The 19,006-nt window shown below is 35.3% G+C and overlaps 1 protein-coding gene across 1 annotated transcript in view; it reads right to left on the bottom strand.

Moving 5' to 3' along the window:
* Nucleotides 1-19,006, bottom strand: part of Hmmr (hyaluronan mediated motility receptor) — a 34,224-nt gene that overhangs the window by 11,550 nt on the left and 3,668 nt on the right. Inside the window, exons 2-12 of the mRNA XM_074057714.1 lie at nucleotides 18,760-18,858; nucleotides 18,325-18,404; nucleotides 16,653-16,700; nucleotides 14,805-14,993; nucleotides 13,625-13,711; nucleotides 13,441-13,541; nucleotides 9,786-9,860; nucleotides 9,492-9,667; nucleotides 8,902-9,050; nucleotides 7,228-7,442; nucleotides 4,107-4,223 (exon numbers count right to left, since the gene is read on the bottom strand). Of these exons, the coding sequence (XP_073913815.1) occupies nucleotides 4,107-4,223; nucleotides 7,228-7,442; nucleotides 8,902-9,050; nucleotides 9,492-9,667; nucleotides 9,786-9,860; nucleotides 13,441-13,541; nucleotides 13,625-13,711; nucleotides 14,805-14,993; nucleotides 16,653-16,700; nucleotides 18,325-18,404; nucleotides 18,760-18,858 (1,336 nt within the window). The remainder of the gene's footprint in view (nucleotides 1-4,106; nucleotides 4,224-7,227; nucleotides 7,443-8,901; nucleotides 9,051-9,491; nucleotides 9,668-9,785; nucleotides 9,861-13,440; nucleotides 13,542-13,624; nucleotides 13,712-14,804; nucleotides 14,994-16,652; nucleotides 16,701-18,324; nucleotides 18,405-18,759; nucleotides 18,859-19,006) is intronic.

Below are 19,006 nucleotides of genomic sequence, written 5' to 3'. Positions count from 1 at the left end.
TGGATGGGACATATTTCTAGATACATATGATCACCCAAAACTGAACCAAGAGGAAATTAATCACCTAAATAGACCTATAACACAAAATGAAATTGAAGCAGCATCAAGAGTTTCCCCAAAAAGAAAAGTCCAAGACTTGATGGATTCTCTGCTGAATTCTATCAGACCTTTAAAGAAGAACTGATACCAACCCTCCTTAAACTATTCCACGAAATAGAAAGGGAAGGAAAACTGCCGAACACATTTTATGAAGTCAGTATTACACTTATCCCAAAACCAGGCAAAGACGCCTCCAAAAAGGAGAACTATAGGCCAATCTCCTTAATGAACACTGACGCAAAAATCCTCAACAAAATAATGGCAAACAGAATTCAACAACACATCAAAAAGATTATTCACCACGACCAAGTAGGCTTCATCCCAGGGATGCAGGGGTGGTTCAACATACGGAAATAAATAAATGTAATAAACCACATCAACAGAAGCAAAGACAAAAACCACTTGATCATCTCAATAGATGCAGAAAAAGCCTTTGATAAGATCCAACATCATTTCATGATAAAAGCTCTAAGAAAACTAAGAATAGAAGGAAAGTACCTCAACATTATAAAAGCTATATATGACAAACCTACAGCCAGCATTATACTTAATGGAGAAAAACTGAAACCATTCCCTCTAAAATCAGGAACCAGACAAGGATGCCCACTACCCCACTCCTATTCAACATAGCACTGGAATTCCTAGCCAGAGCAAATAGGCAAGAAGAAGGAATAAAAGGAATACAAATAGGTAAAGAAACTGTCAAAATAGCCCTGTTTGCAGATGACATGATCCTATACTTTAAAGACCCAAAAAACTCTACTCAGAAGCTTCTAGACATCATCAATAGCTATAGCAAGGTAGCAGGATATAAAATCAACATAGAAAAATCATTAGCATTTCTATACACTAACAATGAGCAAACTGAAAAAGAATGTATGAGAACAATTCCATTTACAATAGCCTCAAAAAAATCAAATACCTAGGTGTAAACCTAACAAAAGATGTGAAAGACCTCTACAAGGAAAACTATACACTTCTGAAGAAAGAGATTGAGGAAGACTATAGAAAGTGGAGAGATCTCCCATGCTCATGGATTGGTAGAATCAACATAGTAAAAATGTCGATACTCCCAAAAGTAATCTACGTGTTTAATGCAATTCCCATCAAAATTCCAATGACATTCATTAAAGAGATTGAAAAATCTACTGTTAAATTTTTATGGAAACACAAGAGGCCACGAATAGCCAAGGCAATACTCAGTCAAAAGAACAATGCAGGAGCTATCACGATACCTGACTTCAAACTATATTACAAAGCAATAGCAATAAAAACAGCATGGTACTGGCACAAAAACAGACATGAAGACCAGTGGAACAGAACAGAGGACCCAGATATGAAGCCACACAACTATAACCAACTTGTCTTTGACAAAGGAGCTAAAAATATACGATGGAGAAATAGCAGCCTCTTCAACAAAAACTGCTGGGAAAACTGGTTAGCAGTCTGCAAAAAACTGAAACCAGATCCATGTATATCACCCTATACCAAGATTAACTCAAAATGGATCAAGGATCTTAATATCAGACCACAAACTCTAAAGTTGATACAGGAAAGGGTAGGAAATACTCTGGAGTTAGTAGGTATAGGTAAGAACTTTCTCAACGAAACCCCAGCAGTGCAGCAACTAAGAGATAGCATAGATAAATGGGACCTCATAAAGCTAAAAAGCTTCTGTTCATCAAAAGAAATGGTCTCTAAACTGAAGAGAACACCCACAGAGTGGGAGAAAATATTTGCCAACTATACATCAGACAAAAGACTGATAACCAGAATATATATAGGGAACTTAAAAAACGAAATTCTCCCAAAACTAATGAACCAATAAAGAAATGGGCCAGTGAAGTAAACAGAACTTTCTCAAAAGAAGAAATTCAAATGGCCAAAAAACACATGAAAAAACGCTCACCATCTCTAGCAATAAAGGAAATGCAAATTAAAACCACACTAAGATGCCACCTCACCCGTTAGAATAGCCATCATCAGCAACACCACCAACAGGTGTTGGCGAGGATGCGGGTAAAAAGGAACCCTCTTACACTGTTGGTGGGAATGTAAACTAGTACAACCACTCTGGAAAAAATTTTGGAGGCTACTTAAAAAGCTAGACATCGATTTACAATTTGATCCAACAATACCACTCTTGGGGATATATCCAAAAGACTGTGACACAGGTTACTCCAGAGGCACCTACACACCCATGTTTATTGTGGCACTATTCACAATAGCCAAGTAAGTTATGGAAACAGCCAAGATGCCCCACCACTGACGAATGGATTAAGAAAATGTGGTATCTATATACCATGGAATTTTATGCAGCCATGAAGAAGAGCGAAATGTTATCATTCGCTGGTAAATGGATGGAATTGGAGAACATCATTTTGAGTGAGGTTAGCCTGGCCCAAAAGACCAAAAATCGTATGTTCTCCCTCATATGTGGACATTAGATCAAGGGCAAACACAACAAGGGGATTGGACTTTGAGCACATGATAAAAGCTTTAGCACACAAGGGAGGGGTGACGATAGGTAAGACACCTAAAAAACTAGCTAGCATTTGTTGCCCTTAACGCAGAGAAACTAAAGCAGATACCTTAAAAGCAACTGAGGCCAATAGGAAAAGGAGACCAGGAACTAGAGAAAAGGTGAGATCAAAAAGAATTAACCTAGAATGTAACACACACGCACAGGAAATTAATGTGAGTCAACTCCCTGTATAGCTATCCTTATCTCAACTAGCAAAAACCCTTGTTCCTTCCTATTATTGCTTATACTCTCTCTACAACAAAATTAGAAATAAGGGCAAAATAGTTTCTGCTGGGTATTGAGGGGGTGGGGGGGAGATGGAGGGGATGGAGTTGGTGGTAAGGGAGGGTGTGGGGGCAGGGGGGAGAAATGACCCAAGCCTTTTATGCGCATATGAATAATAAAAAAAAAAAAAAAAGAAGATGGATGGTGAACCTGTAATCCTAGCTACTCAGGAGGCAGAGATCAGGAGGATCATGGTTCAATGCCAGCCTGGGCAAATAGTTTGTGAGAACCTATCTTGAAAAAACCTTCAGAAAAGGCTGGTGGAGCGGCTCAAGGTGACGGTCCTGAGTTCAAACCCCAGTGCCTCAAAAAAAAAAAAAAAAAAAAAAGATGGATGGAGAGGAAGCATAGAATTTTTGGGTTAAGAAAGGTGCTGGGCAAGCATGAAGCCGCAAATTCTGTGCACAGTATCACTAAAAAAATCCACCAAAAAACAAAACCAAACAACAAAGAAACTGGCAGGAGGGCAGTGCTGGGAATGATGGGTAAAGGTCAAAGCTGAGTTTTTAAAAAATAAATTTCTGTATTTTAAACATGACTGCATATAAACATGAATTCATGTTGATTAAAATTTGAATAGAAAGATTAAAAATTTAAAAAGACAAGGATCAAATGACAGTAAGAGATTATTAAGGTTAAAAGAATAAGAGGCTGGTGGGGTAGCAGAAGCCTAGCAAGTGTGAGGGCTGGTAAAACCAAAACAAACAAACAAGGATGAGTCCAAATGTGATGCTGATGCTCATTAAGTATGATGAGAGGATAAAAACTTTTGGATTCTTAAAACAAAATGATATCAGAAAAGACAGGAGTAAAGGTTAGCCTAAAATTTGAAGTAGATAGTAAGAAAAGGATTATTTCCCTTCCTCTCCCTTCTCTTCCCTTCCTCTCTCCATCCCTCCTTTCTTTTGGAGACAGGGTCTTACTATGTAATCCAGACTGGTTTTGAACTGTGATCTTCCTGCCATCTAAGTGCTGGGATTGTAAGTGTGCACCACCACACTTGGCTCGCAAGAAAAGGAAAATGTCTATAAAGTACAGTGAGATTACCAGATGACACTAGAAGTGCCCATTTATGGTTGGGCATTACGGAATTTGAAGTAATACCAGTTATCCTTTACATGATTGCTTTGCTCAGATTTCTGTACGTAAACACTCATCCCTGCTCAGAGGTTAGAGTGGAGGATCCAAAGAAATGTACCTTTCAAACTGAGCAGTAACATCTTCAAGGCTTTGCATTGTACTATTATACTTTTCCTGCAAAACCAGGGTAGCCTGAATATGAGCATCATTACTTTTCTCCAGTTCATCTTCTTTCCTAAGAAAAAGGAAAAATAAGATAAAATACTATGTACAAATCACTACTTTAAGAAAGAAAATATACTGAAACTGAAGATATTTTTTATCTTCATCTTTGCAATTAGCTGCTGTATAGCTTAGGTCCAAATTTATGACCTAATGCTCATAGCAATTTTTTTTTTTCTTCTTTAAAGTAGTATCTCACCATGCAGCCCAGGTCAGTCTCAAACTCATGATCCACCTGCCTCAATGTCTTGAGTGCTGGGATTACAGGTGTGAACCAACACACCTGGTTTCCATGATTTTTTTTTTTAATGTACTGATTTATCTACTGGTTCATCTTTCCTACTCTTCTGTTTTCATCTAAATTTACATGTTACAAAATTTATGTGCATTTATGCAGGTAGTTTAAAATTTAGGGCAAAGAAGTAAACAGATTCTAAAACAGTCTTAAAGAAGCAGGCAAAGGGCTGGTGGAACAGCTCAAGTGGTAGAGTGCCTGCCTCACAATCATGAGACCCTGAGTTCAAACCCCAGTGTCACAGGGCAAAAAACAAAAACAAGAAGCAGGCAAGACTAAAGGATAACAGCACTGGGATTTAATAAATAACTTTAAATCTCTGTACGTAGGCAGTAAATAATGAGTACAATGAAAGACTTGGCATTAAAAGTTCTTTTGAGGAAAGTTATAGAACTATATAAATTTACTCTGATTATATGATTAACCCACATAACATGTTATTAAGTCAAAGATAAAACAATTTTTTTTTGGTTTTGTTTTTAGAGACAAGGTTCTTCTGTATAGCCCAGGCTGGCCTTGAACTCCAGATCCTCCTGTCTTAACTTCCATAGTGCCGGGGTTACAGGTGTGGACCACTCCATCTGGCTTCAACAACTTCTTCAATGGATTATTTTATATTGACATAATAGGTTTTAGATCATCTTTTTGAATATACAACAAATTAGATTTTTTTTTTTTTTTGGTGGGACTGGGGTTTTAGACTTCACACTTGCAAAGCAGGTGATCGACCTCTTGGGCTACACCTCTAATCCATTTTGTTCTGGTTGTTTTTGGAGACAGTAGCTTGCAAATTATTTGCTAGGGCTGGCCTTGAAATGAGTCTCCCGCTATCAGCCACTTATAGCTAGCTCAGAGATATTTTTGAAATAACGTGTTACCAAAATGCCGACAAAATTTTATTTTTGTGGTACTAGGTTTGAACTCGGGGCCTACACCTTGAGCCACTCCACTAGTCCTTTTTTGGGAAGTTTTTTTTCCAAGGTAGGAGCTTGTGAACTATTTGCTCAGGATGGCTTCAAACAGCGATCCTCCTGGTCTCTGCCTTCTGAGTAGCTAGGATTGTAGGCATGAACCAGCAATACCTGGTTCTGCCAAAATTTTTAGAGTATAGGCTTGTGCATTTACAGAATAAGACACTGAGACATTGAGGTAAGATAGCTGACCAAATTAATTCCATAATGAGTATGAAATTTTTAAAAATATACACACCACAGTAAAGGCAACCAAATGTTACTAGAGATTTTGTTAATAAACTACTTTTTCTTGTTCCTTAAAAGAATGACTTTCAATTCTTTTTCTTTTTTTTGATTTTCAATTCTTAACTGATTTTTTCATAAACCTGAAATTTCTGGTATAGAAAGTACCTTAAAGATTATCTCATAAAATTCCTTTATTTCATATCTAATGAAGCAGAAAATGACAGCCATTAAAACTATTTTGCTAGAATCACAAAGTAGTTAAGATCTACTAATAAACTCCTTATGTCTTGACTGCTAGAGCAAAGGTTCTCTGAGTTGGAGTAAATGGAGTTGGAGAACCAACTCTCTCAACTCTCCTCTCTGGAATTGGTATCTACTCAGTTTCTTAAGGTCCTTGTTCTATAAGACTGGCTGCATTACAGAAATATCCCTCTAATTACACTTCTGTATTGTACCCCCAAAAGGAGGGATACATAAAACCTTTTTGTATCACTAATCATAAGAAAATAGAAAAAGAGATTAGTAACAAAAGTATCCAACAAGAGACTGGCATAAGATATTATAAGTGGATGTGAACTATGGGTTCACATCAACTCTGTGATTGTTTGCTATAAAATGCTTTAGTGTTGATGTCCCATGTATTTAAATATCATTTATTTTATTTGCAATTCAAAGTCAAGAATTGAAGTGCCTGTTTTAATTTAAAAACACAGACGAGAAGAAAATGTAATGGGAGTGAAGTAATGAGGAATTAAGAATAAAAATATAAAATGAGACTTGTCTTTCTACTTTGATAAATTTCTTATTTTTGAATGTTTGACAGCTGACTTTTTTTTTCCCTTTTGCTTTTTGATTGCTAGTTCTGAAGTGTTTGTGTTTCCTCAAAAACAATGTAAGTAATTTTCTTTATTAAAGGGTGGATTTCTTTTTTCCTAAATTCATTAGTATAATGCTGATGTCCAACAAACTTTAGAAAACGTAAGAGTTAATAGTAAAAGAGTACAAAACTTTGGTCATTTGATTAATAAAGTCTCTTTTTTTTGGCAGCACTTGGGTTTGCATTTTTTTTTTTTTTTTTTTTTTTTTTTTTGGTGGGCCTGGGGTTTGAACTCTGGGGCTCCATGCTTGCAAAGCAGACACTCTATCATTTGAGCCACACCTCCAGTCCAGCGCTCGGGTTTGAACTCAGGGTGTCATGCTTACTAGGCAGGCACTCTTAACTGCTTGAGCCACTCCACCAGCCTCACTAAAATCTCTTTAAATTAAATCTCTGAACTTTGAAAAAGGAAAGGACAATACTGTTTAACTGTGGCTGCTATACTTGCTTGAATGTGTCTATGCTTTGCATGTACTTTCCCTCTGCATTCCTTACTTATAAAATAATTCCAAGCTTACACACACACACACACACACACACACACACACACACGCACGATTGATGTGAGAATCTTATGAAAGCACAGCAGAAAATGCCTTTTCACATCTAAAGTCATATTTAAATTCAAGGCTCTATTAATACAAACTCTTTCAGCAGATCTTCCAAGAGTTTAAGTTCGTCGGCTGTAGATTTTGTCTCCTCTTCTAATTGCTTGACCAGCTTTTCAGTTTGTTCTTCCTTTTGCTGTACTGCATCTAGCTCACCCAGTGCTAGCTTTAATTCTTCTTTAAAGACATTCCTCTCTTTAATCATTTCCTCTTGAAAATAATACAGCTGCTGCTGAAGACTAGAAGATAATTCCTACATTCAAACAGATAACCAGCAAAATAGTCTGAAATGGCACTGAGGTTTCCCAGAATCACACACACACACACACAAAAGCACAGATGATGAAGTATACAATCTAAAACCACATTCACTTTTTCATGGAGTGAAACACTGTGGGCCATGTCACTTCACCCTTCTTTTATTAAAATCTGCAGCTCTATCACATGAGCTGCTTATAAGATTAAAATTACATGCACATCTGTTTTACAGTTGGCTTCTATTTACACCTTAATATTATTTACACATATGACAATGTCCTATGACTTCAATGTTACATAAAATATTTGATTTTTATACTATAGAAATTTTTGTTATATAAATGCATCACCATTTTTTCAAAGTGCCTACTCCCCAACTTAATTTTAGTGGTAACTACTAGTTTGGTTTCTTTTTTTTTTTTTTGGTAATACTGAGGTTTGAAATAAGGGCCTTGTGCTTGCTAGGCTGGTGCTCTATGACTTGAGCCAAACCCCCAGTCCTAGTATAAAATGTGTATGCCTTCTGGTCTTTGGCCACATATTTATATACATATATGTGTACATATACACACATATGCATATTTACATACATACGTATATATACACATATGCATATACACACACACTGTTTTTTGGATATGACTGATATATATTGTCTATATAAAAATCACTTAAAAATCGTAAAAATAGGGCTGAAGGTATGGCTCAAGTGGCAGAGCAGCCTGAGTTCAAATCCCAGTAGTATGAAAAATAGTTGAGATCTTTCACTAGTGAATACTAATCTACTCATTTCTTTTAGTTTCAGGTTGTACAATAACATAATATTTCACATTAGTGCAGCTGTGTCTATTGGCTCAACCCTACCCAGTTTTTTTAATATTATCAAATGTTTAAATTTCTGGCAATGCTGTAAATGGAAAAAAAATCCATTTCCTTAACTATTACTGATATACATCATCTTTTCATGCTTACAAACTATCTCAATTTCTTCTGGGAATTATCTGCTTTCACCCTGTGACAAGTTTTTTTTTTGGTGGTTTGAGCTCAGGGCCTTTAACTTACAAGGCAGATGCTGTACCACTTAAGCTGTACTCCCAGCCCCGTTTTTAGTATTTTTTAAGTGGGCTTTTTTCAATGATATGTAAAATGTTTTTCATGTAATCTGCATTTTAAAAGTCTTTTTTTTTCCCCAATGCTACACATTCTTGTAATAAGAAAACTGTAAACAACTACCTTGTCTGCCTGATCCCAATAAACACCAAGAAAATGTTTTAAAATGTGATGAACAGATTGTGAAGATCTGTGACTAAATCTTCACTATATCCATGATTATTTACTCAGGGTAAGATTCTAAACTTAAGAATTGTTGGATCACATAATATACACTCTGACATCCAGAAAACTTATGACATACAATAAGCACTTTTTTTTTTTTTAAACATTGTAATCACTACCTTCTCTTGTTGGAAAAGTGACTCAATTTGCAATTCTTTTTGTTGTAGCTTTTCATATTCTTGTTTCTCAAGAGTAAGCTTCTCTTTCAAGTTTTCCATCTCAGCATTTAGATTTTCATCCCTTTCTCTACTCTTGTTGACAAGGCCTTCTATAAAAGGAAAACATTAAAAATACTGCAACTAGATATTAACATTAAGAAATCTAAATTCCCATAATACCTCATTATACTTTTTTTAACATGTTATACAGAGTGTGTCTCCAAAGGATGAAAACCTTACACTGTGAAGTTTGTGTCATTACTATACACAATACAACATACATTAGGTGCTATATAAGGAAACCTTCAAACCTAGTTCTGTGATTTATCAATTTTAGATGGCCCTCTAGTGGTAAAGATATGACACTACACAACGGTTTTCTGTCAAATAATGCAATATATTGAAATAAACAGAAAACAAATTATAAAATATAGAACAGGCTTTTTTGTTGATTACATAATTATAAAAAAGTTGTTTTAACATAGTAGTACTTTTCTTAATTATGATATGTAGTATTTATTAAAATAAAGAAACTATAAATACTATAATACCTTTTTCTTTTTCAAGCAGCTGACATTTAGCATTCAGGTCTTTTACTTGTTTAGAAAATAAGACATTTTCCTCAACAGATTGCTTAAGGCTTAAAACTTCATGATTCTTCTCTTTCAACTGTTGCTCTAACTGGGCAATGTCTAGCTTGTATTTTTCCACTTGCTCTGATGCACAACTGCATTAAAACACATTTGGAATAGCATGAGGGAAAATTAACAGGAAAGTGATTAAAATCGTGCATCCATCAGTGTTCAGCAAAATAAGGTTCAACCTAAAGCTAATATTTACATTACCTAATTTCTTCGATGTATTCTAACAGTTTTTCTGTTTCAGATTTTTCATCAATTTTTTCTTTCTCTATTGAAACACTGAAAAAAAAAAAAGGATGTTAGTACACACTAGTTTATTTATTTAATGATCATATGAAATACTTCTGATGTACTACTGTATCAAGTACCTTGACTCCAGAGTTCAAACTTTGTTTTGTGGTACTGGGAATTAAAATCAGGGCCTACCACTTGAGCCAACAGCCCCCGGCCCCCAATCTCCAGTCCTGTTTTCCTTTCAGATAGTGTCTCCTGCTAATTTTGTCCAGGCTGGCCTCAAACTGCAATCCTCCTGTGTCTGCCTCTTGAGTAGCTGGGATTATAGGAGTGCCCCACCACGACCAGCCAGAGTTCACATTCTTCAGCACTATTTTATGTGACTTCTCAGGTTGACAATATACATGCACATCAGAGGCTGAAGATTTTATAGAAAGTGAACTCTTGACAAGAGTTATGATAATGAGAATCATCCCAAATGTTAGAACTAATCTTATCTTGTAGCCTTCCTGGTTCCTCACCTACTCAAATAGCTTTGGTCAGGCTGACGGTATTTAATTAGTTATGTAATTAGGTCTTCCAAACAGCCTAGCAAGAAATGAACAAAATATTTGAAAACACACTTCACAAAGAATAATGTTCATTATTTTTATTAAGAAATAAAAAATCGCAAATTTTTGCTGGGCATGGTGCTATATACTTATAATCATAGCAACTTGGGAGGCTGAGGCAGAACAATCTAGAGTTCAAGGCCAGCCTGGGCTAGGTGGTAAGACTGTCTCAAAAACAAAACAATGTATGGAAGAAAGCACAGCAAAACCATAAGTACAGTTTGTTCTAAAGAAAATCAAATATAAATCTTGGAGAAATGTATGTTAAAAAATGCTTCATAATGTTTGAGTGGGAGACTCCATTCTTAATTTTATGTTTTAAATACTATTTATAATAAGAAGTCCCAAACAGTATAAAATGAAAACACTGTTCTGGTATCTGACTCCAACTGCTTTCCCCAGGGGTACATCTAGAAGTTTCTTACGCAATTTTTTTTATGCCTATAAGCACGTGTGTGTGTGTGTGTGTGTGTATGACAAAACAAGACAAAAATTACAAATTAGAGAGCTAGGGCATGGCTCAAATGGTAAGAGTGCCTGCCTAGCAAGTGCGAGCCCCTAAATTCAAAATCCAGTATCACCAGGAAAAAAAAAATTTAAAAATTACAACATGATACATACTGACAGCATCGAATGGTGGTAACAGTACAGAACAACTAGAACTATAGTACTCTGCCTGAGGAAATACAAAATGATACACAAACACTTTTGAGGTTTTATAATTGTTCTACATGTGTTATCATCCTATAATGCAAGAATACCACTCCTAGATATTTACTAAAGAGAAATAAAAATGTGTCCACAAAGACATAACATGTTCGTAGCAGTCTTACTCAGCATAGCCAGAAACTGAAAACAACCCAAATAACGATCAAAAGAACAAAAGAACAAACAGTAAACAAGTTGGGATATATTCATACAGGAGATACTCATTAGAAATAGAAAGGGGAAACAGAATACATGTAACAGTCTGGACAAATCCCCCAGAATTATGTTCAACAAAAGAAGCCCTTATCCCACGCTTGATGAACTTCCCCAGAGAGGCAAATTTATGATGGTGGAAGGGAAAAGCCACTGAGGACGTAGAGAGCATCATGGTGGCAGCATCATGGGAACAAGAAGGGATGAAGGGACTTTCTAAGGGGATGCTAATGTTCTCTACGCTGTTTAGTAATGGTTACACAAGTGTCTACAATTGTCAAAAGTCATCAAATTGAATCCTTATCTGTGCTTTGAACTGCATCATATTTAAACTACAACTCAGTAATAATAGCAGGTTCTTGTACCAGTTTTGGTCTGACTACAACCTCTTAGCTAGAAGAATCTAAGACCACTCCTCATCATTAGTACTAAAGTTGTATGAAAGTAATACATTCCTACAATGTTTGAGAATGACTAGGATTCAACTGTCACTTAAGAAGAGACACAGGGTAGTTAAAGAAGCAGTAAGTTACATAATAAGGAAAGATTAGTAAAAAATAGCTTGCTAAGAAAGGCAAATCAAGAAACGGTAACTCAGCCGAGCTCTGGTAGCTCACGCCTGTAATCCTAGCTACACAGGAGGCAGAGATCAGGAGGATCATGGTTTGAAGCCAGTCTGGGCAACTAGTTTGTGAGACTCTATCTCGAAAAACCCATCATAAAAAAGGGCTGGTGGAGTGGCTCAAGGTATAGGCTCTGAGTTTTTTTTTTGCTTCTCCAGTACCAAAAAAAAAAAAAAAAAAAAGAATTGTTAGGAGCTAGAAAAATAAGAACTAAAACTTAAATTAGTAGAACAGAAATAAATGAAATGGAGACAAAAAAAATTACAAAAGATAAATGAAATGAAGAGTAGGATCTTTGAATGACTAAAACAAAAATCCAAAAAACTGATTAAATCCTTAGGAAGCCTAAGGAAGAGAAGACTCAAAATCAAATAGGTAAATCCATTTCATAAATAAAATGAAGGATACATACGAACTGACACCACAGAAATATCTTTAGAGATTGCTGGTACACCCAACAAATTTGGTTTCACAGAAGAAATAGAAAAATTTTTGGACATACATACCTTTCCAAGACTGAATCATATAGAAAGCCCATATACACCAGTGAAAAGACTAGATTACAAATAAAAATTAGGGGCTGGTAGAGTGGCTCAAGTGGAAAAGTGCACGCCTTGCAAGTTTGAGGCCTAAGTTCGAATTCTAGTGCCGCCAAAAAAAAAAAAAATTGTCCTATCAAAGAAAAACTTAAGACCAGAAGGCTTCGTTACTGAGTTCTGCCAAACATTTAAAGAAATTATACCAATTTTTAAAAAATCATTTCCAAAAAAATTGAAGAGGAAAGAATTCTTTCAAACACATTAAAAGGGCCAGCATTACCCTATGCCTAAACCAGATGAGGACATAACAAAAAAAAAGAAACCTTAGGCCAGTATCCTTCATGAACGTGGTCACAATAGTCCGAAACAAAACACTAGCAAACAGAATCCAACAGCACGTTAGGAAGATTAGATAACAGAATGAAATCCCGTCATTTGTAACCACACAAATGAAGTGGTGTTCGTTATGTTAAGTGAAACAGCCAGGTGCAGAAAGACAAGTACCACATGAGCATATTCACATGTGCAATCTAAAAAATCTCGTCTCACAGAAGTTGAGTGCAAATGCCAAAGGTTACTGGGGGTAGGAAGAACAAGGGAAAGGCAAGGATGGTGAAAGGTTGGCCAATGGGTCCTAAGTTAGAGAGTCAGAAGTTTGGTGGGCTACTTCACAGTAAGGTCACCATAGAAAAGTATGTTCTGGATAGCTCCAAAAGCCAGAAGGAGTTTGAATGCTTTCACCATAAAGAAATGATCAATGTTTGAGATGGCTATGTTTAACCTAATTTAAACATCACACAATGTATACATGTATTGAAACATCACATGGCACTCCATTAACATATATAATTTTTATGTTTTACGTATTATTAAATGAAGAAAAAATAATAATTGGTTACATTTCACAATTTCTTTCCTTTTAGTCACTTACAGTTTCCCCTCGAGTTGTGCTATTTTCCCCTGAGACTCTTCCAGACTCCTCTGAGTGATCTGCAGCTTCACCTCCATGCCTTCTTGTTTAGCCATCATACTCTATACAACAGACGAGTCCATTTTAGAAAATGAGGAACATGGAGCTCCCCAGATCCAGACAACTCACCAAAGGCAGCACTCACCCTCATTCTTGTTTCTCTTTTGTTTTTAAGCTTCATCAGCTCTAGGCTTAGAATTCTCACATTCTTCTGGTTACCATCTTCAGTAAACTAAGTATGACAAACACATAAAAAATTCAGAGTATTTCATACAAAAATCACTTAAATGTTGATTACCTACCATCATGTCTATTATTTGCCCGTAGTGTACTTCAGTAGAGAAAACAGCTTTCAACCAGTACAACAGCTGATTGCCTGCTAGTACTGTTTCTGTCTTTTCCTGAATGTGACCTTCTGGTTTATTTCTGAAGTAGTTTGTGTGGTCACTTACCTTTATATGCTGGAAAGTCCGTTGCAAACCTCTTAAAAAGGATTTACTGAAATGTGCTTAACAAAATTAACGTTAAATTGTTTGGTATATCTGATATATGCAGAATATAGGGGCCCATTCTAGGCTTACTAAATCAGAATCTCCTGGGATGAGGCCAAGCAATCTGCTCCCTTCTCAATGTCTGATTCTAATGCACTTTTACTCCCTTTGTAAGCAAAGAGCCCAGCACACTATTATTAATCTGAACAGTGATTTACCTACTCCTTGTAACAAGTGGATTATGTTAAGCCCTTTAAGATCTACTAGTACATTAATTACTGATAAACACAAATTTACTGAATATATGTATTCCACGAATTAATTCCCACTACATTCCCTAAAGAATCTAAGATGGAAGCCTGCTTTTATGCTATTATTTATTACAGAAAAACTTTTTTTTTCTTTGAGACAAGGTCTCACTATGTAGCCTGGCCAGGCCTTGAACTCACTATGTACCCCAGGCTGGCCACAAACTTAGAATCCTCCTGCCTCAGCCTCCAAGTGCTGGGATACAGGCAGATCTTACCATGTTTGGCCAGAGAAAGATCTTTCAAGTGACTTCAAGTGACTCTATCATTTTTATTAATGGTCATATTTTGAAGAGTGAGAAAATGTCAGACATAAAACACAGTAATTTGTTTGTTTATAATCTCTCATGTTCCAGGCACCCTACCTAATTAAAAAAAAAAACCAAATAATCCTATTTGAGGTAGGTTAATAATTAAAATACATTTAGTCAAGGAAATGGGCTAAAATGGAGCCTTTAGTTTCCAAACAACTGTGATAAGAAACATGATAATTATTTATTCAAGTGTTTTCATGAGGTTCGAATACCTTAGACTTTAACAGTTCATTGGTCCTGGATAGTTCAATAAGCTGTTTATCCAGTGAAGCATTATTTGCAGAGAGAGCTATTTTTTCCCTGACTGCAGCATTTAGCTTTGCTTCCATCTTCTCCAACTCAGACTCCATATCCTGGATCCGTCTGTTCTGAGTGCCACGCTCCTGAACAAGAATACGAATCTGGAAGAAAACAAGGTGATAGATAAATGATTCACTGATATAATGCCAATTTGGCTTGTAAACATGTTTTGTTCTGATTACTTTTAAAGTTTTCAAATTGGCATTGATCAAATATTAGGAAGTTTCACATACAAAAAAAAAATAAAGTAGATGCTACTGGTAATGAAAGCTTCTAGAAAAGCCACGTGTTTTAACATTATGCTCATAGATATTCTAATTTTACTAGCTTTGTGAATAATCATATTTGCCATCTTAAAAATGTATTTTAAGAAAAGAGTGATTTTGATTTCAATAAATTTACGAGTTCAATATAGCTGCTTATTTGCTTCGAAGGTATAAGGTTCTTGCTTTCTCTAGTTCTAATTACACAAATTCAACTTACATTTTGAAATGCTAAACATGGTTTTTATCTTAAGGAGGCAGAGCTTCTAGGAGAAGCTTCTGTAGAATGTAGTAGTTGTTACGTCAGCAAGTCATCAGTCCTGTTGCTACTACTGGATTAACAAACAACAAAACGAAAAGACTAGTACTTGCCAAAAAAAAATGTGTAAGCCAGAAGAGAAATAAATGACACCTAAAATGTTTTTGGGGAAATCTGCCAACCTAAAATTCTATACCCAATGAAATAACTAATAAAAATGATCAGTTCTAATCCTGGGACTGCCACTCACCAGCGATGTCAGAGACTCAGTTATTACATGCATAAATATCAACCACATATATCCTTATAGGCATGGATCCTCAATAAAATGAAGCTAGTATTATTTAAGGAAATAAAACACATCAGAGCAACCAGAGTAGAGATCTGCAATTATCTTCACACATTCTTGATCCTAAGCCAGCATTTAACTGTAATCATATGCAAATCTTAATATATTAAAAGAATAGTTCACCAGAAGAGTTGGTCAATAACAGAAACACAGAAAAGACTGGAAAAGAAGGAAAGTTGCAGTGAGCAGCTTGGCACTGGATAGGAAGGCAAGTGGATTCTTTAGGTCAGCATTGCTAAACAGAAATGGTAAAAATGCACTGTCTAATATGACAGCCACTTGCTCCATGTGGCAACTGAGTTCTTAAATATGTTTAATGTTATTTAATTTAAAAACCACTTTATGAGTTGAGTGGCAATCCTATTAGGCAGCATACCTCTACTTGAGGAAGGCATATGTTATTGTGCAGAACAGTGCATCACGTTAACAGAACTTCATCACAATCCAACTAATCCGCTAGGGTTGCATGTTCAACAAACCAGTTCACCAGTTCTCCCTATATTGTCTTAACACAGATTAGCATATAGGAAGAGTGTGTGCTTATAAGTAAGTATCAATATTCAATCCCCATAATCTTAATATATAATCTTAATCTTATGAAATGTACACACATTTATTGGTTTTCCTGAAGTGGGTTGTCTTGAATTTGTCCCTTGTCATGCTAACAAACTTGACTTTGTCAGGATATCACAATGACATAGTTCAGATAGGCTGTGATGTATGATAATCAAGCCAATAAGCCATTCCTGTCAGTACTGGTATGGACAGCATGTTTACTTCATTGCAGGACTGCTCAAAGTGTAACAGAATCTTAGTCTCTCACTCTAGAATTCTTCCCATTATCTAGCACATTTAATTTATTTTGCAGTAAGTTGAAAGCTTTGCTTACCTCTCTTTCCAGTCTCTTCAAATCTTTATCATTCTTTTGAGATTCCTTCTGTTTTAAAGTAAAAAAAAAATTTACAAATAAACTTAAGTGTCAAGAATATCACAACCAAACTTGATTTCTACTTACCAGAAAAAAAAAAGTTCTAAACAGTTAATTTCTAATTTATTTATTTACTTATTTGGTCTTTTGAGGCCCAGGGTGACCTCAAACTCACAATACTGTCTTAGCCTCTACCATGCTGGGATTAACAGGCATGTGCCACTATGCCCGTTTTAATTTTAAATACTGCAGTGAGTCTATGAAATATTTTTATAGGTCTTTTATCTGGTACATGAAGAAAAAGGTTCTTAAAACCTCACATTTAAAAGATTTCAATCTGAGCAATCTACAGCTTTTCCAAAGAAGCCCAATGAAAAGAAAAGAAAATAGATGGAGCTTCACGGATAAAGCTATTAACTGGATGACCTCTGATCTAAAGATAAACAGCAACACATTTTGAGTACTTAATTATGCTGTCTCATAGAGAAAAGAGCCCTCCCAAATGAAATCAACTTAAACTTTTACTATTCAAAGAGAAAAACAAATATTCAGTTTCAAAGAATTAAAAAAAAAAAAACTCCAACAGTTCAATCTTTGATTCTAATTTCTTCATAGCATTTATTGTAAATAAGATATACTTTCCACACTGTATCTTTTCATTTACAACAGTCTTTCTGACACAATGGCTAGAAATAGAGTATTTTTGCCATCTAAAAATGGAAGAAAATGCACAGGCATCTTAAGCAAAATCGGTTCTATATGTTTCTAAGTTTGGGGAAAGGCACAACAACCTCATATTTATTAATTTCAAAAGTGATGGCATTTTCTGTTGGAAATGGTCTTTTATTTGGGGCTTCTATATACAGTTGTATGTAATTTAGCTTTCTATGGGAGTTTGTGAATTCTATAACTAGTGAGAAATTTCAGAATTGCTTTTCCAGGAACTCAAGTCAAGCCATTTACATTCATTTCTAAAAAAGAGTGTTTATGTCTGCCCTGTCCAAAAAAAATACAATTCAAGCCATATATATTAAATTTTCTAATAGTCTTGGTATAAAACTATTGAGGTATTTTATGCTTATACAAAATTTCCATGTATTTCACACCTATAGAATATCCAATTCAGATGAAAATTTTCATCAGAAATATTTGTAAATAGTAATAGTAGCTCTTGCAAAGGCAATATCAAAAGCTACTAAGAATTTATTTTCCCACCACTTAGCAGTTTCTGAGTACCAACCTTATTTTAGGCATCAGAATTTTCCTTTTTCTTCACTAATACCTATCCTTCCTCACAAACAAAAAGACAAATAAACAGATGAAACAACTCACAGTGGTAACTGACAAATCAAAGCATCACATGATTTTTAAGGGCTTACAAGGTAAGGTAAATTTATCTAGATATAGAAATGACTAAGAAGTGGTGACCGTTTTATAATTGTGAACTAAGGGTACATTTAAACAGATTTGGTAATGACCAAGGCAGAATGTAAAACTTGCCTAATGATAACTTATCTCAAAAATTGAAAGATTTATTTATAACTCTGATTCATACACTTGTCCACTCAAATCAAATGCAATGCCTTTTCTAGAAGACTGTTGTTAAGCCATCTGTCATATAAAAGTTCCTCACCTTGAATTCTGAAGTCCTAGCTCTTTTAGCTGAAGTAGGCATGGTAGTATCTGTGTCAGCATTAAGATTTTGTTGAGATTCTGCAAAAAAATGAATTGAAACAATCATGGCCATTTACACACTTTAACCACATATAAAGCAACATAAAATTCTTTTTTTGATTATACATTTCCAAGTAACTAATTGCATGACATTTACCATACATCTAATATCTTTCTGATTTTTCTAATATTCCAACAGAAAGGTTAAGGTAATTACCAAAATGGAAAGTATGTATCTATGTAGTGTTTTGCTTAATTCTCCTAGTTATACACAGTATAAAGATGAAGCATTATTCTGTACTTGATCCTTTCATAAAATCATGAAATAAAATTTAAATACAATTTTGGCTTTACATGTTTAGAAATGCACTAGCATCTTATCATCTATGATTACCTTTTTGTTTCTTAAACCTTTGTGATTTCTGAAAAGATATTGGTCCTTTTGATACTTCTGAAGTTTTAACATCATAAGCACCTGGAGATGGCGCACATCCTAGAGAAAACATAAGACATGAATATGTCATCTAATGTTATTTATGGTTTTAAGTTAAAGACATGTTATTAAAAGCTGGGTGTGGTGGTGCACGTCTGTAATCCCAGCACACAGGAGGCTGAGGCACAAGGATTTTGAGCTCAAGGCC

The sequence above is a fragment of the Castor canadensis genome, chromosome 16, assembly GCF_047511655.1.
Source record: "Castor canadensis chromosome 16, mCasCan1.hap1v2, whole genome shotgun sequence".
NCBI lineage: Eukaryota > Metazoa > Chordata > Mammalia > Rodentia > Castoridae > Castor > Castor canadensis.
Note: the sequence above shows the minus strand (reverse complement) of the source record. Positions and strands in the feature narration are given on the sequence as shown.